Source organism: Numida meleagris, chromosome 10 (assembly GCF_002078875.1).
Source record: "Numida meleagris isolate 19003 breed g44 Domestic line chromosome 10, NumMel1.0, whole genome shotgun sequence".
Taxonomy (NCBI): Eukaryota; Metazoa; Chordata; class Aves; order Galliformes; family Numididae; genus Numida; species Numida meleagris.
This window is the reverse complement of record NC_034418.1, coordinates 10434475-10457664: the sequence shown is the minus strand read 5'-3', so window position 1 is coordinate 10457664 and position 23190 is coordinate 10434475. Positions and strand designations below refer to the sequence as shown.

Genomic DNA, 23190 nt, shown 5'->3' with positions numbered 1-23190 from the left:
GAATGTGTGCCACTGACTTAGTAAATGACTTTGTTCCCTTTGAGTCTTAGTCACTGTGATATTCCAGCATGGTGAATGGATGTACGTGACACTAGATTTCACTAGACATTAGAAAAGAAAAAGCAAAGCACATTCTATGTCAGAATTCACAGTAGTTAAATTTTTGTAGTATACTTTATTCAGAAGAAAGATTTGATTCCTTTGGATCACTTCTGGGTGTGATTGGTCTGCACTTAGTTTTGTCTGTGTTTTGACTACATTTTACTCTATTTTAATTTGAATTGACAGGATACTGTGCTTTTTTATCCCAGATTCTTTCAGTGGAGTGTGTTGATTTCTACTCAGAACTATTTTATTTTCAAGGATGAAAGAGTGGTGTTTGTTTATTTATTTTAAATTACTTCGTAAACTTTTTTGGTTTCAAATTCTGTAAGGATGCTGTTCAGCTTCAGGCTATCTGGCCAGTGCTTAACTATCTTACTAAAATGTAAAGGCAAACATCTTCAGATGTGTTGGGCTGTTGTGCTATGATAATAACAGACGAAGTGAAAGGTAGTTTTGCCTAAGTTCTTTGTTTGTAAAAGGGATAGATAAGCCTGAATGAAATGAGGTGAAAAATATGCCTTTATAGTTTTTGATTGATTGTTGTGTAGCTTGCTTGAAATATCTTGAATGTGTGTTTTCCCATGTTTAATATTTGATTGCTGTGCCAATATATGCTTTGTGTTTATAGCTTAAAAGATTGTTTTATTAAGAGCCAAAGGCAATGATAAACTTTTTAGAAGAGGAGGAAGCCAGAATAGAGTTGGATAATTGAAAATGAGGTAATCTAAACCATAGAGTAGCCAAGTAAAATGCAAGTTTTAGATGTGAATGTTATAGGAATACTGTGTAGCTCAACAGAATGTATCTCAGGAAGAAAATAAAAGCCTGAAAACACTTGGAAAACTTTATGCTGTCAGAAAAAAAGTAAGCGCAGTATTAGATGGAATATTGTAAAAGAACTCTGCAGAAAAGGCAGCTGGTTAATATCTACATTTGTGATATCTGGAAGGATAAGAAGATTTGTAAAAATCCTTCTAAGATAGATAGGAGATGTCAGAGAAAATAAACGCAGAGATAAGCCTATATTGATTTCCAGTTTTTTTTTTTACTAATTTGACGTGAAGAAAAATCTGGACAACCTTAATTATTTAGTTTGTATGTCCGTCATTGGTTGTTTGCTTTCTTGTTTTGTTTTGTTTGTTTGCTTTTAAAATAAGTGCATCACTTCTTTATTATTGACTACAACAGAATGTATAGCACACATTCTTGCAACAGATTCTGAGATGAACGTATAGCATAAATGCATAGCAGATCATGGGGTGGGACAGTACCAAGAATATGACCTCAGTCTGTTAAAATGAGTTAGGTTTAGTTGCTTTGGTTTCATACTGTAAGTTTTCGTGCAACTTTAATTGCTGTGGCTAGCATTCAGAATTAAAATTCAGAGTGGAAACATTCACGGGAAATTACATATTAACAAATTGTCTGTTATTTGAGAACATATGAGGAGTACATCTTTGCTGTACATAGAATCTTTTGACAAAAATATAGTTCTGCTTGGCTGCATGTGTTCAATCTTTATGAGAAGACTGGAATTTGTATGTGTGCACAACAGATGTTGGGATTTGATCATATTGGCCTCAGGCAGGTGTTCTCCAGTTATATGAAGCTGTTAAGATTGTGGAAATAGTGTAATCTGACTTGCTGGGCTTTTGTAAAAATTAAGCTCTGAGGATACTGCGTGTTTGTGTGGTAGAGATGTTAGGAATCTGAGGGAGCTAGTTCTAGTATTAGGATGATGTAGTTGTTTTTCTGCAGGATTCAGACCAGCTAGATAACTTTCAGAGCATTATAGAGATTTCTTTATAATTAATAGTGTTAATAAACATCTTGAGAATAGAGGCCTTGTTTTGAAATGGTAAGTGCCTTATGGCATAATGCCTTACAGTTTGATTATTTTAAGGTGGTGGGATTCGAATCATGATACTGTAGCCAGTCAGGATTCATGTGCTTTGAGAGACCTTTGTGGTAGCTGCCCAGGCAGTACTGCGTTTCTTTATTTGTTGTCATTAAGAATGATAAGAAATATTTAACAATGTCCCTCAAAAATACATATTTTTGTAATTTAATGACTCTGTGGTGCACAGACTCTTCTTTGACTTTTACAGTGCTTATTGTATGTTTGACCTTGAAATGTAATTTGAAAATAATGGCTTGAGGCATTTTAAAGCCACATTGTAAAAATATAAATTCTAAAGGTTTTATCATATCAGAACTAGATATTAGACTTTCATTTGGTCAGGTGGAAGTTTAGAACCAGAAGTTTGTGGAGGAAATGTCCAGTGATAAATACTATGCTAAGTTTTTGGAAGCGTCAGTTATTTGAGAAGTCATTCTGGTTAGACAGGAAAAGGGATCAAGAACTGAAATGCAGAGAATTATATGTACTGAAAAAGAATTCTTCCAGTGAATTAGTAATCAAACTTTTTTTTCTGGGAAATCAGATCTTACTACAAAGAATGTGTTAGTCAATATCTACTTCATAGCTCTTCTGTTTGCTTTACTTCAGATTCTACTAATTGCTAGCCAGTGTCAAATACCAGCTTAGTAATTGTTTTCAGTGTTATAGATGTAATTTTCTGTATACACTTTAAATAATTATGTTAAGAAAGTGTGTTATGAGCTATATAGTTAGATGTAAAATATGGGTTATTAAATTATCTCGCAAAGAAATGGTAAAGTCGGGTAGTTATCTTTGGCAGCTCATTGAGTGCTGGGAGTGATAAATGCAGAATATAAAAGGAATGACTTAAAAAATGACAAGAAAGATGGTTTGAAAAACTAACAGAGTGCTCCTTTAAAACTGAAAGCTCTGTGAATCTTTCCTCTCAAAAAAAAAAAAAAAAAAGAGGTGGGGAAAATAAATGTTTTAAATATTTTTAAATCAAATTGACTTAATACCTACAGCGGACTTCTTTAGTCTTGGTAATATATCAAGATTTTCTTCCTGTTTCCCAGGACCATCATTTGGTAGATCTTCTCCCTGTTGTTTGGGAGGAAACATTCCTGTGACTTCAGCAGCTGTGCTTACATCCAGGATGGTCTATGAGGAAAGACCCAACTTTCTGTAGGAACAGCAGAAGAAAGCATGGTTTAATTTCCCTCAGGATTTAGCATATGAGCTTAGCATAGCTCTGTCCTTTGATTAAAAAACAAGAGCGTGTTGCCTTGCTGAAGGTTCAGGGCTCAAATGTCTCCTTATAACAGTATTTCCCCCCCCAGATAGAAAAGGATATATTGTGATTGCAGTGTCAAACAGAAATGTTCAGGAAAATTGAGACGCGTAACTTTCCATTCATTGTATGCTAATCTCTTCTTTAACTGTGCAGTGAGTTACAGTCTTTGTGTGATAAATGCACAAAGATAAAAGCATCAGCTAGACCAAGCACATCATTACTGCAGTTACTGTTGCAGTGCAAACTTAAATCTGGCATTTCTTACTTTTGGGGTGCTTGGCTTTCCTATTTAAGTTACTTCTTTTCTTTATAACACCTTGCTCTCAATTTTTGCAGTTTTTAGGTTAGAGGATGTAAGTACATGCATTACAGCTTTGTGAACAACTTTGCATTAGAATTTTGGATGAAGATAGGCAAATCTTTTTTGAAATGAAGACTTGGTTTCTGTTCTTGGCTCTCGGGTGGGGTGATCTTGGATTAGATGCTTAATTCTGTTCCCCTCCCCTTGCTGCTGTGTAAAATATTAATCTCATCTGCTTGATTCAATTTCTGTTAAAATTCTGGAAACCGATGAATCGGATAAGCAAGTACCTTGTAAGAGTGGTCTCTGATTAGTTTAATGCAGAGCTTAAAGGCTGTAGAGCACGGGAGTGCCACAAAAACGTGCAATGTTTGAAGGGCAGTCAGAAGTAGTGGAATGGATTCAGGCTGAAGAAACAGCATTTGAAAATAACAGAATAGTACAGAGAAAGCAGTAGTAGAGACAAGTATCCATAATATGAAGATATGTGTGATATTTTAATGATCTTCTAAATTTGCAGTCTTTGTGGTTTCTTTAAGTAAAATATTCAAGAAAATCATGAATATGTGTACCTTAATTGTACCTTAAAATAATTTCAGTTTAGTTCCAATTATAAGATTGCAGATGACAACGAGAGGGATATTAACTACAGCTAACTGCGCTTTTTAAAGGGAAAATATACATCAAAATATTCAGGTATAGAAGAGGAAAATATTTTTCAGATTAGGAGTACAGTTCATCTTGCAGATGTTGCTAGCAGAACTTTATCTTTTTTAAACTGTCTCATGTTTTACAAGGAAGAACTTACACCTATGAAAGATTATTATAAACTTTTGATGAACAAGTTGCACTGAATACTTTCTCACTGATAATGCTTGTTTGAAAAAAAAACATTTAACAAAATAACTACAGCAAGCATTGGTTTGAATTAACAGTGCATCATTTTCTTTGAAATGTTTATTTCTACATGTTTATTTTAGTTTCCTTTTGTTTTTGATCAAGATTTTTTTTCTGCATATTAAATCATTAACGTTGACAAAACTGTACATGCTGTACAACCTTAGTTAAAACAGAATGTGTAGAGAATGAGCTGTTATTTGGTGGAACTTCTGTTAGAAGAAGTTTGTTGTGGACTTTTCTACTACAAGCAGGTCAAATAAGCATGAGTTTACTTGCATCACTGAATACTTCAGAGATGATCATTTTAAAAGACTTTTGGAATTATTATTTAGTTTGTGTTGCATTTTTCCCTCTGTATCTTGTTTGGAAGCCTGTACTCATAGAATTATGAAAAATGGGTAGGTGCTGCCATCTAGTTTTTCTTTGGTGAGTTTCTTTTGTTTATCTATATTTTTCATTTGTGTAGTTAATGGTTTTTCATGCTTTTGATGTGGCATGTACTTGTTTGCTGCTTTTCAGGACTGTAATACCCCAATAGTTTTATTTTCATAACCAAAAAGGAGAATCATACATTTTTCAATTAAAATTATTTGAAGTTAGTTACAAAATTAAAGTGCTTCTGGACAGCAAGAAACGAGTATCATACAGAAAAGACCAGCGTCATAAAGAAAAGTTAAGCAGCAGCTTGGCCTTCACCATCATAAGTTCTCAAATTGTTGATGTTTGAGAAGCTCTTCTTGCTAAAGCTGAGCCTTGCGAGTTTGAGATAGTTCTGATAATACACTCTGCCTGTGTTTGTATTTCTGTCATTCTACAATTTTGACTTTTTTCTGTTTTTTTTTATTTATTTTTCCTGTTTTTCACATCCTTCCTGCTTTCTTGATAAATGCTTATTTTACTTCTTCTAAGTAAATTGTAAGCAAATTGAGAAATCGTTGTTGTTTCCTGAAGTATATTAACTTTATTATCAAATTATCCCATAGTATTTTTGTATAGTATACAAATATATATATATAGTATATACATATGTTTTGTTTAAGTTTTGAGCTTGTTTCTCTCATACTGTATTTTGGAAAAGACATTTATGTTAGCAGGGCAGGTAGGTTGAAATGCCAGAAAAATTAAAAGGTGAGTGATCTCGGCTGTGCTTCAGCCACAAAACCATTTTCCTTCCTTTCCCTCGTAGTGGGTGAATCTTCTCTGTGTAAGTAGATAGTAAGTTCTTACCACTTACAAACTCTACTATTTACCTTTCAGTAGTGTTAACATATAATTTTTAAACTTCTTAAAATATCATGCCTACAGAACTCCTAAACATTAGTAAGGCTTTAAAATTAAGCTTGCAAAGATTAGGAAATGCTGAATTCCTGAGCAATGTAGTAGTGGCTTCCATGTGCATGTGCTTTATACTACGTGATCACATGTTACTGTTTTTCTTAATTTCTACGTTGTGTAGGTTCAACAGCCTTATGAAGAATTATGTGATATTTTCTTCCTCCACTGTTCAGTGGATTGCTTCAGGCTTATTTGCTGCTTAGTTTCTGAGCATCTTTTTGAAGTGGGTATTAATAACCAAACAGGATTTCTCTTGTGAAGCTTACCCCTGCAATAACTTTCTCAACAATAGAGTTGAGGAGATTATTAGCCTCTTTTTACAAGTAGAAAATAAAGACATTAGGTGATCAATTAAATATACTGGTTAACTTTTTGTGTACACTTTGACTTCATTGTCCCCAGTTGCAGCCATGACCACAGCGAGTCACTAAGCCCACTTTTCAGGTTGTGCACTCATAAGCATATAGCATGGGAGAATTCACACTAGTTATCTATATTTGCATACAATAGAATATTTGTGCAGCAGCACAAACACTGTGCCGTTGATGGAGGGGTGGAATCTAACTTTAGGGCCAAAATTCATCTACATTTTAACCACCAGATTCTTTGGTTTGCTGTGCCTCTCCTCATGACCTACTTACCTGCATTCTTCTTTCTTTCCTTCCTATTTTTTTTTCTTTTTTTTCCCTTTAAATACATTCCAGCAGTGGTGTCGGGTGAGGCCTGTGTCCCTTAGTAGTGTTGCTTAGCACTGGCTCCCCGAGTGTACATCAGTAGGTGGTACTGTGGTACAAAATACAACTATACCACCAACTTGTTTCCAGCAGTTTACTGACATCAGTATACTAACCTGTGGCAGTTTGAATGACCTTGATTTTAAAAAGCTGTAAGTACGCAACGTAATCCCCAAAGTTTGTGTAGTTCTGCTGCGGCAGTGGCAAATATTTCCTGTATATTTTGATGTAGTTGTTCCATATTCATGTGGCCTGCTTTTTCACATGCACCTTTTTGTATATCCCTACAAATATAACAGCAGCTCGTTTTTGCACAGCAGGTACAAAGTGGTTTGCTCCTGTTCATGCCTCGAGCTTTGCCTTGCTACTTGTGTCCAGAGAGCTGGTGAGAAGGTCTACTTAGGAAAGTTAAGATGTAGTTATTTAAGGAGTGAATTTACAGCACACAGAGTAATTCCACACTGGCTCCTTCCGTGAACGATTATAATGTGCACTGACTGCTTTTGTGGAAGTGACTTACTGCACCCTGAAAGTGGAGTAACTTGGATATCTGCATGACTTGTGCAGACAGAATGAATCTGGGGACATCCATCCTCCAAGCTGGCCAGATCCATTTTAAATCCATGCTTCCACATCAGCACCATGCTGTGCCCTGCTTAGAACAGCGAACCTCCTTGCATGGAAAGAGCCAACTTAAGTCTGCGTACAAAAGGCTGTCTTAAGTATTCTCAAATGTCCCTGTGGAGATTTGTAGGAGAGCATTTATTCATGTCCTGGTTTCTTTGCATGTTAATTTACAGGTGCAGTGGAAAAGCCTCTTAAACATTACTTTTGTATATTTAGGAAACCGAAATACATGATGCATCTATTCAAAAATAGTACAGCTACATTTGAAAATCTATCCCTGTCTTAGTCCTGGTTAGTAATTTTGGAATTTAGTAATACTACCCTCATACCAACCCTTAGCAGCTGTTCTTTAAAGCACATTATAAAATCTTTTGTGTTCCTGCAGGAGCTTGTTACATTGGTTTATAATTTTCTTATATAACATCAATAGTTTTTGTGCTTTTTTTCTCATAGATTTCTCTTGACTTCTATTTACAGTTTTCCCTTCATAGAAAATACAGCTGTTAACTTCTAAATCATAACTATTTTACTAGGTCTTGTTGATGTGTTTGTGTTGGGAGTACTTACAGTGTCTTCTGGTAACTTGTAGTTGTCATTTGAAGATGATTTCCATGATGCTTGGAACTAACCTAGGGAAATTCTGACATTTCTGATTCACTCATTTCACACTTTTTAATATAAGAGATTTGGAACCACGGTACTAAGAAGTTGCATTATTTTGTTTGCAGTTCTTTGGTAGTAAGGGTTTTTCTTCACATGCAACTCAATAATAGATTTTACTGCAGTTTTGTATCAAAAGCTGTTGTCACTAGTGATTTTTAAAATAGGATGAATTTAGTCTTAACATTGCACAGCTCGCTCATGTGGTCTTGCACAGTGGAGTATTATGTATGGAATGTGTTGCACGCTTAGTTGGATAATACACTATTATAATAATGAAATTTCGTGTTTTAATTATATGCAATTTTTTTTTCAAAGCATATTCTTATGATGAATTGAGGACATTTATTAGTTGAGAAAAATTCTGTAGCCAGTAGTCTGAGCTATGTATGTATTTACAGAGTTCTGACTGCAGATCTTTCTTGGAACTGAGTAGATGTCAGAAGTTTGCCTGGTTATCTCCCTTCTTTGTAAATCCCTGCTTCTGTAAGCAGTCACTGACAAGAAGGAGGCTGACAGCATAGGCATTTTTAGGTCGGAAACTGATTATAAGCAAATGAACAAGATATACAGTATTCATATTTATAAATGCAAGCATTCATCAGGCATATAGTTTCATATGACCAGTGAAATTGAAGCTAGTATTCTTCTGTACAACTGAGAAAAGAAGTATGGCATTTAAAATCCTAAGAAGCATTAACAATAATTCTTCCCAAAAGATAGACAATTCTACCTATTCGTGATGATGCTGTTTACTGCCTCTAGGCTACCTCAGTATGGAAGACATCCAAACTCAGGAGAAAAAAATCTTGAGAGCTATGCAAACAAACAAAGCAAAACATAAACAGACCAAAACAAAGTTGTGTTGTTTTTTTTTTTCCCTCAGACGCCAGGTAGAATTTTTAAATTTACTTGTTCCCTTAAGTACAGAAGATAGATATCCAGTAGATGGTGTTGCTGGACTGGCTGGTATATTCGCCTGGAAAATAAATATTTTTTTGCTGTCTAAACTTTCTTTCAGTATTAATTTTCTCTGAGAAAAATTCCCAGAAAAAAGCAAGTGTATATAAAAAGAACCAATATGTGTTCCTGCCAATTAGAAACTCATGTGTTGGTGAACAATTACATGTAAATATTACATATAAGTAATAATTAAATTGCTTATTTTTCCTTTATTAGCAACCAACCTCTGTAGCCACATCTACTGTTCGCCTTGGACTTCCAGTGCAAGCCAAAGTTGTTCAGTCAACTGCGACACCCGTTAGTGCTACAGCTGCTGCAACTCTGCCAGGAGGCTCTATTCTTTCACATACCACAGTAAGTACTAAGAATATAAAAAGCAAAAGATGGAGTAAGAAGTTATGCTCGTAATCATTTGGTTTTCCTAATGTGAATTTTAATGAGAAGTGTTAATATGTTTACTTTTATCACTGGCAAAAAAAAGTGATAATGAATTGATCATCTGTCTGTTTTAGGTAGGTGTTGGATGGTAGCCCATATTTTATTTTCTGTTGTTTCCTAGCTAACAGAAAAAAAATGGGTAGTATAATTTCAATAGTTTTTATTTTTTAAAGTAAAAAATAAATCAGTCAGGCTCATAAGCGTTATTTCAGTGGTGAACATGTAGGGCTAGGTTTTTCCCCTGTCAAGAACTGCAGTATCTATGGCTGTGTGATCACCAGTGCTGCAGTATACACCATGCATCGCAGTGCAGGGGCCTGGGTCTGCTTGTTCTGTGTCTGCGCCAGAACTCTGCAGGTAGGTTGGATCAGGAAGTCCTAATAGGTTCTGCTCAGCATGCTATGCTGCCTGGCTGAGCTCTCTAGTTTCTGCAGTGCCATTTGGCGTGTCAGTTTGAGACTTTTTGGCACTGGGAAGGGTGGCATATTTAGTCCGATCATGTCAGAGCTGAGCTGGACAGAGCGTGTGTGTATGTGGTCCTCTGTTCAATCTTGATAAACTTTCCAACCTTCGAAGATTGAGGACCATGCAGCAGGATCTTTACATATGGCCCAGCTACATCAGAGACAGTTCTGAGTGCAAAGGCTAAAGAATATATGCAGCCGTTGGGCTGAAATTAGGTTGTGAAACTGTGTTCATGCATTTGTGTAATCTGGATCTGAGCTGTAAGTGTGGTATAGACATTGTAAACCTGATGACATAACAATAGATCATTGGGAATTGTCTTGTTTATGTCAAGGGAAAAATTTACAGAAAGTTGAGTTAAAGAAGTAACATCAGAACAATCATCTTAAAGGACTGGGTAGTAACTCATTTTAATTGTACATTGATTTTTGTAATAAAAAGAAATTTAAATGAGGTTGACTTCAGTGTGGTTAAAGGGTAACAAAATTAGAGTTACAATAACTAAAGTTAACTTTTTATTTTGTCAGTAAGGGTGTATTTGAAAGGAGATAAATTTTCTTGTCAGACTTCTAAGAATTTAATGGTTGGGTAAAAGATTTAAAAGAATGATCTGTTTTCCAACATAAAATACTTATAGGTGTCAGTAGCTACAACAAATGCTCAAAATTTATTCAAGACTACAGTATCAACGGGAACACCAACATCTCAACAGCCTGCAGTAATTACTGGTGGACAAACTCAAGCTGCAGCGCAAAACCAGAGTCAGCCTCGGCTCCCACTTCCACCTCATACAACAGCACAAGTACCAGCACAGCCCCAAGTCATACCAAGCTCTCCTGTACCTGGAACTACAGTTGTATCACAGGTAAGTATTAAAATACTAGTTACTTGGTTTTCTTATGAACTTCTCAGATCTATTCAGAAGTGGAAAATTTCATGCAAGCCTAATTCCTGTGATGAAACAAATATGTTACTAAACATAAACCCTTCCACTCATTTCAAGGAAGTGGAATAAAAATTTTGAGAGGGGAGAACAACTGTGGTCAGTTTTCCCCATCCTGGCATATATTTGTAAATCACTGAAAATCTATGGTTAAGCTGAAGTGTAATATTTCTGGTTCACAGAGTTCTTGGACCAAATTATGACATATACAAAAAAATTATCTTGAAAAATATACAAAAATGTCTTGAAAAATTAGAGCATCTGATCTTATGCTGTTGAAAAACACTGGATATGATAGAGTTTGAATGCTTTCTTATTTGATTTTATTGTTGTAGCTTCTTTGTACAAAAACATATTGAATCAATAATTTAACAAATTGGGATAATTTAGGGAATGCTGTATGTTGTGCATCCCAAAGGAGTATGTGTCTCCAACAAATTGTTACATTAGTCCTTTCATTTATGGTTATTTCATATATGATTATTTCTATCAAATCAGACTGTAAGATATTAAATATTTCTTTCACTGTCTTCTGTTAGTTGTTATGAAGTATGATATTCAGTTAAATAAATTAAGAAATGTCAGGTAACTAACAGCAATAGCAAAATAGCTGCTGTTGTACACGCAGTATCTCCTGCTTGATTTAGAAGAATTTAATCATTTTCTCTGTTTATAGTGATTGGAACGTACAGCGATCATACTTGGAAAATAGCATGTGTCTGATTTTTATTTTCTTTGGCTTTTGCAGGAAATGCAAGAGAATGTGAAAAAATGCAAAAACTTTTTAGCTACTCTTATAAAACTTGCTTCTCATAATTCACCTTCTCCAGAAACATCCCGCAATGTGAAAGCTCTGGTTCAGGATTTGTTGGTAAATATTTAGTTACCTTTCACCAATGTTAATTATCCATTAAACTTGTTATTTATTTATGAGTAACATATGCTGAAAACTGTTGTGATAATATAAAGAAAGGTGTTGGGCTGCATCAAAATGCAGATATTCTGTTATTGTGTATGTTGGGTATTTTCAAAAATCTGATAAGGTAAGCTTTCTCTTAGCTTCTGAAAGGGGAAATGCAACAAAATATTTAGTATGTATTAAACAAAAATAATCTTGTTTTGATAGGTAATACTTTGGTCTGTGTAAAAAAATTAAGTGAAAAAGAAAGCATTTTCTCCTTGAGGATTCATGAAGTTTATTTTCCTCCAAACCATGATCTTTTCTGAAACAGTAAGAAGCTAATTAATGTTTTATACCACAATATGACTGTAGAAATATGCACAATGTGATTTGAGAGTTCCAAGAACTGAAGGAAAAGTATTTTTCTAAGCTATTGAGTCTAAGCAGTTCTCAAGGTGGATGCCTCTGCATGGAGCCTTAACTGTGAGTGAATTTCAAGAGGCAAAGCTGTCTTTCAGCTGAACAGAATCCTTGAGCTTGGAAAAAAGGTTAACTTGAGTAGTGCAACGGGTATTTCAGAGAGTTGTATAAATGCATTGCAAACAGGTGCTACTTTGGAGTTGGACAAATGGTCAAGCTTCTTAAAAGATGTTAGTCTTCGTAGAATTTGCACTTGAAAGTGGTTGATACCTATTTCTTTGAATTCATTGACAGAAACCTGTGTAATTTAAATAAGCCTTAAAACTTTTCAAGTTGGAGCAATTAAGCAATAAGATTCTGTGGTTCCGGTAAAAACTCATTTTAAGTTTTGATAACTAAAAAACATTAAATAAAGATACCTACTTAGAGTATTTTAAAATAATGGGGCACATATATAATAAGTATATTTATTTAGTGGAGGTTGTATTGGTTTGTTTCTTGTTCTCTGTCAGTCTAACAACCTGATTGTACTGGAAGTATTTGAAAAATATATCTGGATTACACGGTTCTGTATTTACTACTTAGTAAACTAGTAAATATATATATAATTTATATATTTATAAGCTTATATTTTATGAATATGTGTATGTATGTATAGGTGAATGTTTTTATATATATTTATATGTGTACTTTTTATATAAGGATATGCTTTATATAAGTGTGTACACATATTCTACTAATTTAAATTGGACCTTCAAAACAGTCTTTGGAATCAAGTAAATCTATTTTCTTATAATAAGGGCTGACAAATTTTATGATCGCTTGTCAGTCTCCTTCAACAACCTCTGTTTGGATTAATATTTTTTAAAAAGAAACCAAGAATCAAGTATGTGTGTGTGTGTAGATGCACATGTGTACCATGTGTGGACATTTTTACATATGTGAACTTGTTCTCATTATCTGGAAAAACCACCAAAAAATCAAACTGAATTGTTGATGTTTTTTTATTTATTTATTTTTTTCCCCTCCAAGGATGCAAAAATTGATCCAGAAGAATTTACAGGCCGCCTTCAATCAGAACTCAAATCATCTCCTCAGCCATATCTTGTACCTTTCCTTAAGGTAATGTGAATATTGTTTAGATAAATTTATTTCAATTGAAATGTTAGTACTTTAAGTTTTAGAGTATGTTTTTTGAGTGGAATTAGTTTCACCTGCCTGAAGCAGGAATACTCAAGATTTAGTTTGTGGTGAGGATTTCTACTGAAATCTGCTTAGCTGAAACTTATGCAATATTCACCTCTGTCAGGTCAGCCAGGTGCTGCTTATTTCCCTTGTGACTGGGAGTTTCCCTCTCTTTTTTTTCCTCTGTTCATCTTTTCTTCAGAACTCTCTCCCCTTGCTTCTGTTTTTCCAAGTTATCATTAACCTTTTCTTGTTCTTTTTCCCATTCTTACTCTACAGCCACTTCTAGCTTGAACACAAGTTTTAACTTGTTTCCTTTCTTTGAAGTCTTTTCTTGGCAATAGACATTAAGTTTTAAATAAATATTAGATGTTTAGAAAGGACTATAGCTTGAGTTGAACACTCATGTTCCACAGCTGCCTGAGGGAGAGCACTTCAAAAGAACACTACTACCACTTAAAAAGTAAAAAGTTTATTTGTGAAGGTATGGTATAGCCTTGTGGAACTATATTTTTTGGCTGAACTGGCCTAAACATGAAGCATACGATAGTACACTTTTCTAATGCAGTCTGAATACATTAGATCAGTAGTAATACAGTAAACAACTATTGCTGTAGGGCATTAACAGTTAAATCATCTTGGTCTAGGTACTGGAGGCATGTCAGGAGAAGTAAATTGGTGCAGCTTACTTCTTCTAGCATTCAGTAGGTTGTTCCTACTGTTCTGTCTTTTCTCTTTCCATTTTTTGCCCTTCCAGAGACCTAAGCTACAAGTTGTAGATAGTCCTGACTTGGGGAGGAGGATTATATTTTACCATAATGGTAGAATTAGGGCATGTCAAAGTCTGCAGAGTTGCTAAATACAAATTGAAAGCTTACTGAAATTGTAAACTGAGCTTTCCCTCTTATATGTTCAATATTATTTCTTTTTGACGAATAAGTGGATTGTACAATTGGAAATAAAGATGTATTCTTTTAGTTAGGTTTACAGCAAATTTCAGAAAATTTTATTTTAGTCAACATGGTAAATTTGATATTTCATAAACTTTTTTTCTGTTTTTAGAAAAGTCTACCTGCATTGAGACAATCTTTACTGAATAGTCAACATTCAGTTTTGCAAGGACAGCCGTCTCAGCAGTCACTTCAACAAACCAAGCTATCACAAGTTATACCTCAATCTGCCTCTGGAAGTATTTCCTCCATTGTCACAACGCAGACAATAGGAATAAGGCAACCAAACAACATTTGCACAGTCTCTGTATCAAATACAGTGCAGCCTCCTCAGGTTAAGGTGGTACAGTCAAATCAGAGTTCTCAACTGGTAGGTACTGTAGTATACAGACTAAATAGCAGTTTTAAATGTTATTTTTATTTCAATTTGTTTGGGAAATACTTTTTTAATATCATATTCTGTGATGTGCAGTAGCCTTTCATTTTATGGTTATTTATGTACCGTATGCTGAACCGTTAATTTAGATTACTTTTTAACATATCTTAAATTTAAGAAAAACTTTTTATGTTCTTGGCCCTTTTTTCTGAAATATGGATGTTATATGATCGCAGTGGAATTTGCATTAATTAGAGATGTAGAACAGAAAACTTATAGGCAAGAGTATAATTTTTAGTATGCCATTAGGTATGTTGCTTTTCTTCCTTTAGTACGTTAAAATTCACTAACTCATTTTTAACTATTCTATATGTAGTTATAAAATTTTGTGTTAGTATGTTTTGTTTTCTGTACTTTATTTACTGAAACTCATTATTGCTCAGGCTGGAGTTTTACGTGATCAGATTCATTAATTGCATTGAGGCATTACCAATAGGGCGACAGTATATTCAGTCATTGAGAGGATGATGAGTTTGTCTCATTGTTGTATAAGATCTTGTGAGTGTGTGTACACTTGTAATTAAAACATGTTTAGAATTTTTACCAAGACTCTGAGTTCTTGCAGGCATTATCATCCTTCTAGACGAAGATGCAAGAATTTGGTCTGTAGTTTCTAAGTATAGATGAGTGAAGAACTTGACTTAGGTTTCAAAATTAAATGAGCAAGTTCCAGAAAGCGTGTCAAGCTGGTAACAATGCGTATTATCAAGATTCAGAAATGCAGATATGATGTTGTAACACCTTCTATCCTTGAATTTATAGGCACTATAAAGGAAATAGGTATTAGGAGACACGGAGGGAGAATGTTTATTATTTTCAATTTAAAAGTGGCAGTACACAGTTTGAAAATGTGGGTCTTTTGAACCTTACACATTCTGTCAGTTAAATTACTAAATTTAAAATGAAATTAATATCATTTTACCAGCCTTCTGTGAGTACGGTTTTAAGGTGTAAGAGCATTTGACTTTGCTTTTAGACGCCCAACTTCAGCTTTTGTAATACACAGAAGATGTGGATGTTTTGCACCTTAACTTGACTGCTTTCCATTCAGCCATGTGAATTTTTTTTCTGAGATTTTTTTCTGAATGTTTTTTCTGAATATTTTTTCTGATTTTTTTTTCTCTCCACCTCTTCTGGACTATTATTTCAAAAAGTGTTCCTTAGACTTTTTTTGCTCCTGTTTGTCTGCATCTTATAAGACTGAACTGACAATAGCATTCGTTCTTCAAAGTAGGGGAGCAGAAGCTGGTTTTGATTACAGGCAATAGGTGTACAGATTACTCTCTGTCCTGCAGAAAGCAAATTTCTGACAGCAGCTAGCAGGTTTCTTACAGGTGTGAATGCTCGTGGTCAGTACATCTAGTCTGCTCTCACATCACAATCCTAGGGCAAAGCCACTACCATCTAGCACTACTTTTTCCAGTGTTTTGCAACCCACTCTAAACACTCCTGTGACTGCTAGGCAGGTTATGCTCCACCTGTGACAAACGCTGATGTAGAACAAAGAAAAGTTCATGGAGATTTTCTCTTATGTTTATAGCTCTTTGGGAATATTTTCTGAATGGAATAAATCCAAATGCGTATAAGACAGGTCTTGACATTCACACGGTTCTCTCTCTCAAATGTGCCCATGTGTACGCAAAATGAGCAATTGTGACATTAATGGGAGTAGAGACTAACAGTGTGGAGAGTTGCTTTGTCGTTCTGCGTATGTATGCAACATGAGAGAATTGACAACTGCATTGAAGAAATTGGTCTGATGGGCAAAGGAAATTTTCAATCTGTAAGGAGCTGATAATTCTAGGAATAAATTTTAATCTTACTGGATAGATGAGGTGACATCTCTATTTTCAGGTGGCAAAATGTGGAGCAAAATTATGCTAAATACTTCTATAAAATATGTCATAGAGAAGTGAATACATAAAAAATGGAAATTCATTGGCTTTATTGTAAAACTGGGTTTCTGTATTTGTTTTTAATTTATCAGTAACGTAACTGATTAATAAAACCAAACATTACATTAACCAAACACTTTTTAATGTCCCTCAGATTAGTTCTGTACAGACAAAAGCAGCATCAAATAATAGGAGATACTGAATAAAAAATCCTATATTCCACAACAGCCATCGGCTCATGTGCCAAGCAGACAACCCAACATCATCTCATATCACGCTAGTAATTGTTTGTAAGTATTGACTTTTTTTGTAGTGATAATGATAACACTCTTCACACTTCTTAGTGCTCCCCAAAATCAGAGCACAGCAGCGAGCTGCTGGCAATCTTGCCTGGGACTTTTCCGGAAGAGGAAGATTACAGCTGGCTTGCCTGAGGGCAGCCAGCTCTGATGAAGGAAACTGGCTGAGCTCCAGACTCTCCAAGCCTGAAGCTCACTGGAGAGAGTTCCAGCTGGCTATGCAAACTGTCCAGCTGCAGAAGGGCAAGCCTGTTTTGGAATATAGGTCCTCTCAAACCAGCCAGTTACAGTATCCAGTTTCATCTTAAAAAATGGGTAATCTGTTAGCTGTTCATTTCTTTTGAGTTTTCTGTTTTACAAAGGGGTCAGTGTTAGGAGATAGTCCGCAACACTTCTGGAAAGACACAATATTAATTTTATTGTTGCATATATTGAGTTTTTCAGAGCACCTCATCTTACACCGTTTTGAATTACATTAGTCAGAATGGTGTTCTTTAAAAGCATTACATTAGGTAAACGTCGTTCTTCTTTAAAGTCAGTGAAAAACTGCCCTTCTACGTTCAGTAGTGATCAAGGTACTTCGTCTCAGCACTTTTGGAAAGCTCATTCAGAAGTTATTCTGATTAGTTTTTGTAAGATTATGCTGTTTTAAAACAAAACAAACACAAAGAACATTAAATTGATGGGAAAGCAGGATTTTATTATTTCCAGAAAAAACAATATGAAGCGTATGAGAAGTTGTTGAGGCAGAACTGAGACATTTGAAGGTAAAGCTGCATTGGCTTCACTTGTTGTTATTCCTCTCTAACAAAGCATCCCTGCTGACGATTAAGATAGAAATTAGTGTAAGACAAAGAGCATATCTGTACAACTCAGCAGTGGGGCTGTGTGAGCTGTTATTGGCCTGATTTGGTATACATATAGTGAACCTAGTACTGTGTAAGATACTGAGATGTTAAATCATAGTCATCTTCACTTCCTGTTGTACATAAGTTCTGTCAATAGGGCTAGTTCATGTGGCTTATGGCTCTTCTAATGTGGTAATACTTCTCCCAGTTATACTGTGGTTTCTCACAACTAGAGACTTTTCTGTACACTGCTCAGCTTGCAATGTAGATTGCACAAAAGGAGACTTAAGCGTAAAAATCTATAGTGCTGACATGAATGAGGGGATTATATTCTTCTGTTTTGTAAGGTATATGCAATATGCTATAATATGCTATTTTGTAGGGTATATCCTTTTCTAAAACTATGACAAATCTGTGTTGTAGAAAAGCTAGATAATTCTATTAGAAATGGTAGCTACAACTAGCTGGGGAAATGTGGATAAGTCTTGGGCTAATATTTTATTGATGAAACACTAATGAGATAAGCTAGCAATCAATTTTTGTAATTGTTCTAAGTGCAATGTTCAAAGGTTGTCTAAATTGTCATCCCTAGTAGGCAAAAGCTCTTTATATACTTATATACGCAGACGTTGCCTGTCTTGTTCTAGGTGTTATGGCAGATAAAATTTCTGTGAATAATAGAGATTATTTCTATTTATTAAAAGTGTTGAAGCTGTAAGTAGATTGATGAATAATGGAGATTGATTTGCACCTTAAATATTGTGTCGCTACTACATTATAAGAAGTGTTCCTGGAGGTTTAAGCCACTTATTAAATTTATATGATAAAAAAACAGAAGGAAATTTGAAGTGATTCATCTTAATTAAAACAAATTTAATTATGTAATCCAATTATGTAAAGTAACATAAAGACTGTGCAGGTCTAGTTGGAGTCTTCTAAAAGGTAAGATATAGCAACTGAGTGTGCAAATAAAATACAGTGGCAGAATAAGCATCATGTTATATGGGGATGCTGTGCTTTGTTTTAAATCTCTGCTGAAGGCTTTCTGTCATCAGTGTTCTTCTACAGGAGTGTAATTTGTGCACTTCTTAGTGACTCACAGGAAATAATTTTATTCTTGTCCTATGTACAAGGTATCTGAGAAATGGAAGAGTAGAAGGTGTCTACTTGTTTAAAAGGAGTAGTTTGTGTTAATGAACTGATAAAGATCTAGTTGCAAGCTTTGAGTTTGGTGTACAAGAAAATTTAAATAAAAATGTGTGATCTTTCAACAGGAACAAAACCTATAGTTGGAATGTTGTATGCCTGCTTGAAATACAGTTTAGTGACTTTTGAGTTAGTAGGTTGCTGTGAAAGTAATGCCTGCTATTTATTTCCATGGAAACTGCAACAGATACAAAGAGCACAATAACAATGTTAGAGCAAATTTTCATCTTCAAATAACTATTTTTCAATGTAGTCACCATCATCAGCTGTGCATTTTCGCCAGCAGTGATCAAGAGCCTGCATGCTGTGCTTGTAAAAATCTGCACCAGTGGAGGTGACCCACGGTCACTGTTGCCACTGCTGAAATGCACCACCTACCACCTCACTGTGCTCACATCCACTGTTTGGGCTCCATAAATGTTCAGCAAATATCGATGAGTGTTGGTGGGTGCCATTTTTTCCTCATGGACGAACTCAATATTGGCAGAAAGGCTCAACAACTACTGCCACACCACCGACATCCACCTCTGCCATCACAGGGTAACATTACTTTCAGAACAACCCTCCTACACTGTGGAGCAAGTGGGACCAGTGTTCCAGTGGCTTTTGTTTTTATTTAATCCATTGCTTCTTTGAAAACTTAGTAGAACAGCATTGTCATCTTAACATTAAAAAGTATATGCTCCTTCAAAAAGTAAACTTTTTTTCTTTTTTTTTGTCTGGGAGGAAAACAGTAATTGGTTATGCAAATTTTGACGCATTGTTGAAAAATTCTCTTACTATTACAGCATGTTCAGTAATGGTAAGTATGAATTCTAGGCCCATGAAAGCATGAACATTGTAAGTTAATGCTGCCAGATTACATGATTGCTGAGGTTTGATATGACATTTATCTTCAGGAGTAAGGAGACTGATAAATCACAAGTGGCATAGCCACAAGTGAGTTAGCAAGTGTTTACTCATGAGTGAAGATGTATGTCATATCAGTCCATAGCCATTCTGAATTTTGTACAAGTGGCTTACTTGTTTCTTCCTTCCACAGTGCTTTTTTTAAAAATTAATTGAGAGAAGAAATGCTCAGTATATAACTTATTTTTGAAATTTATTTTTGTTCAGTTCTTTGCAGAAGCCTCCATTTCCTTTATTGTTGTTTTTATTGCTAAATTGTACGCTTACGCTTTTGGATCAGATGCTTCTGTTGCAAAGTGTATTTTGTGTAAATCAGATGAGACTAATTTTGCAGTTCCTGTCAAGATATGCACAGCATGTCACTGTGACCCTGTGCATCTGCAAAGGAGCACCTGGATTGTTGAGATTTGCAAAATTTCTTTCTTTGAAACCTTCAATAGTGAGCTCTATTCTGTTTGTCTTAAAGGATTTTTCCTTTTAATAGTTTGCATATACTAGCATTCGTTTTTGTGTGAAAATGTTAATCAAGTGAAACAGAATTTGATTCTGAACTCTGGAAGTTGCTTGCTTCACAGAGAAAGAATTTAGTAACGGATAACTGTAATACGAGATGATACTTCTATCCGCAGGTCACACACATCTCCTTTTTGGCCTGACTTTTGGCCAATTAAGGTATGGCTGCTTTCCTTCACTACTCTCTGAAGACTCATCCAATAAAATAAATCACTGTAGAAGTGGCGACATTCTCCTTCTCTATCAAATAGCCGTTTTTTACTTTTGGGCTCTTATGTCTCCTTACGAAAATATACACGTACATGGAAATTTTTGTGCCTGAAAATGTAGTCTAATTCAACTTCCTCCCTCTTTTTCACTTATTGCCTACATTTTTCTCTAGTTTGAAACATGGTAGCTACTTTATTCCTTCCCTTCTGAGTGCTGCTATTTACTCGCTGCCTGTCTTGACCTGGTACGTTTATGTCCACTTGCTCCATTTCTGTGCTTACTCCAAATACTCAATTTTCCTTCAGTGTCTGTAGTTGAAGCTGAATCCTTAATCGTTCTTTTTTCCCTTTCTCTTTCTGCAAGGTAGACATTCTTAATACTTCTACATCCACAGGCTTATTATGACCTCACAGCTTTTAATATTTTAGGTCGTACAGAATGCAATTTCCTTAATTCAAAATGTCCCTATTTGTTTTTTTTTCTCCAGATTATTTTGAAATTCTTGTTCCCTCACTACTCTCTTCTCCTATTTGTAGTTTTCACCTTCTGATTCGGGAGCCCTGGTTCCTGTTGGTGGAACACTTGCCTGTTTATTCCCCAACTTATTTTTATTCTCTACTTTTACATCTCATTTGAAAATATGTGTGTATGTATGTACGCATATATGTATATATGTGTATGTCTTTCTTCTTTCCTTTTCTCCATAGCATGCTTTGAAGTCAGAGATTTAGTCTTTCATTGTTCAGCTAAATAATATATTTGCATATACTTTGTAGGAGTAACAAGTAGAGATGATAAATAAAGAAGCATTGTTTCCTTTTCACTTCATGTAGCGGTACATGACATTGCATATTGTCTTCTTGGAGGTAATAATGAATGGTGCAAGACAGCGACTTGTAATTTAGAAACAGGTTATATTATGCTATGGGACTAATGTAGTTGTGACTGTGAAGAGCACATGACTTCTGAGGTTTTCAGGCCTGAGTTGTGGTTGTAATTTATTTGCAGCTATCTGCCTGTGTCTTGTTTTCAAAGTTTGTGTATGGATTTCTTTTTCCTGCTCTGCAGCATCCATGTGTGTCATTGAATCTTCTGTTCATTATGTGTATGCCTACCTTGTTCCTGATTTCTTTTTGCTATCCTTAGAAATGACCCTTGCAGGCTTTTTTTTTCCCTTTTTGTTTTAATTTATTTGTTAGCCAAATTCTAAGTTTCTGACCCAGTTTCTCTTTTGGGTAAGGACCTCAGAATTTGGTTTAGTAATAAACAAAACCATGAGAATATCCAGTTAAGATTTAAAAGATAAATAATCATCCCAAAACATAATTTTTCCTTCTTGTGTACATCTGACTTTGGAACTCATAATATTTTGGAATTTACTTCTAGTATGTATTTTCTTTAAAAAGCATAGGTTTATAGTGAGAGACTTAACAGTTGTAGATGTATACCATTAAAATTATTGCAGTGTTTTCTTCTGCAAATATGCTTTTCTTCCTAGTAAAGTTTGTGAAGACAAAAGTCTAAGCTTTGATGTTTACCTCACATTTTTTTATGAAGGTTGTGACATAGAACATTTGTACCAAATATTATTTGATTTTTTTTAACATAACAGCAAAATTTTGTATATATACACACACACACAACCACATGCATTACATGAATATGACTTTTGTCACTAGCTGGTTGTGCTTGTAGAGATCCATATGCTTATATTAGTAGCTGCAGGTATTAGTATGTTTACGTTGTGTGTGTTTGTGTATAAAGAGTATAATATAAGTATACTTTTTTTTAATAATAGCAGATTATCCAGTCAACATCTGCTCAAACTGTGAAACGAAACCCTGCTTGCCAGACTACCCAGATTAGGATGCCAGTGGTAATAACTCAGACCATTAGACCACAAGGTATGGGTTTAAATGTTTTAGTGAGATTGTTACCTGTGTATGAATTTCATTGTAATTACAAACTAGTAGCATGGGGAAAACTTACAGTGCTGACATTAGCAGGCTTGACACTTTTTTTTACTTCATACTGGCTGAGGAGTGCATGTTTTCACTGTGCAGTTTCAACATTTCAGACCTACACAGTTAACTGTTTTGAAGTTACCTTAGAACTCAACTTGCACATGCTTAGTTCCTTACTCAGCTGTAAGGAACTTGACTTTTACTATTGCACACTGTAGCTTTGGGCCAAGAAAGAAATGCTTCATTTTTTGTGAAGCTTCTAGAATTCCTCAATTTAATCATCCTACTTTAACTCTTGCTCTTGAAGCGGAACGTTATAGCTCCAGAGGTCAAGATAGAAGTTGGAGAAATTTCTCAACTCACATGCTTTTTTATGCCAGTATGTTTACTCTCTGGTGAGGTCATGACAGTTTGCAGCAACCTGACATGCCAGGGGAGAAAGAGGTCTGGTGGTATACACAACTTTCTAATCGGTTTGTGCACGGGTGGGTGAATGTCTGGCTGATACATCCCACATTTTAAGAGGGTTTTTGAACCCTTCTTACTTTCTTAATAAATATCCATTTGTTTCTTTCCACCACAAGACCTTTTAGCTTTGGTGTATAATTACGTGGAAGAGTATCATTTTGGATATGGGGATTTAGATGATTGAGTATTTGTAATGGAATACAGAGTTTATCATCTTGGGGTACTGAATCAGAAATCAAACTAATTTAAATGCACGTGGAAGCTATTGCTGCCCGTTTTGACTTTATTGTGTCATCTTTTTATTCATCTTGGGAAAAGGAAGCATTAAAAAAAAATAAT

At 35.0% G+C, this 23190-nt stretch overlaps 1 protein-coding gene across 1 annotated transcript in view; it reads left to right on the top strand.

Annotated features, from left to right (window-relative positions):
* LOC110404076 (transcription initiation factor TFIID subunit 4-like) overlaps positions 1-23190 on the top strand; it is a 130690-nt gene that overhangs the window by 5304 nt on the left and 102196 nt on the right. Inside the window, exons 3-8 of the mRNA XM_021407976.1 lie at positions 9018-9155; positions 10342-10569; positions 11396-11518; positions 13001-13090; positions 14216-14473; positions 22218-22323. Of these exons, the coding sequence (XP_021263651.1) occupies positions 9018-9155; positions 10342-10569; positions 11396-11518; positions 13001-13090; positions 14216-14473; positions 22218-22323 (943 nt within the window). The remainder of the gene's footprint in view (positions 1-9017; positions 9156-10341; positions 10570-11395; positions 11519-13000; positions 13091-14215; positions 14474-22217; positions 22324-23190) is intronic.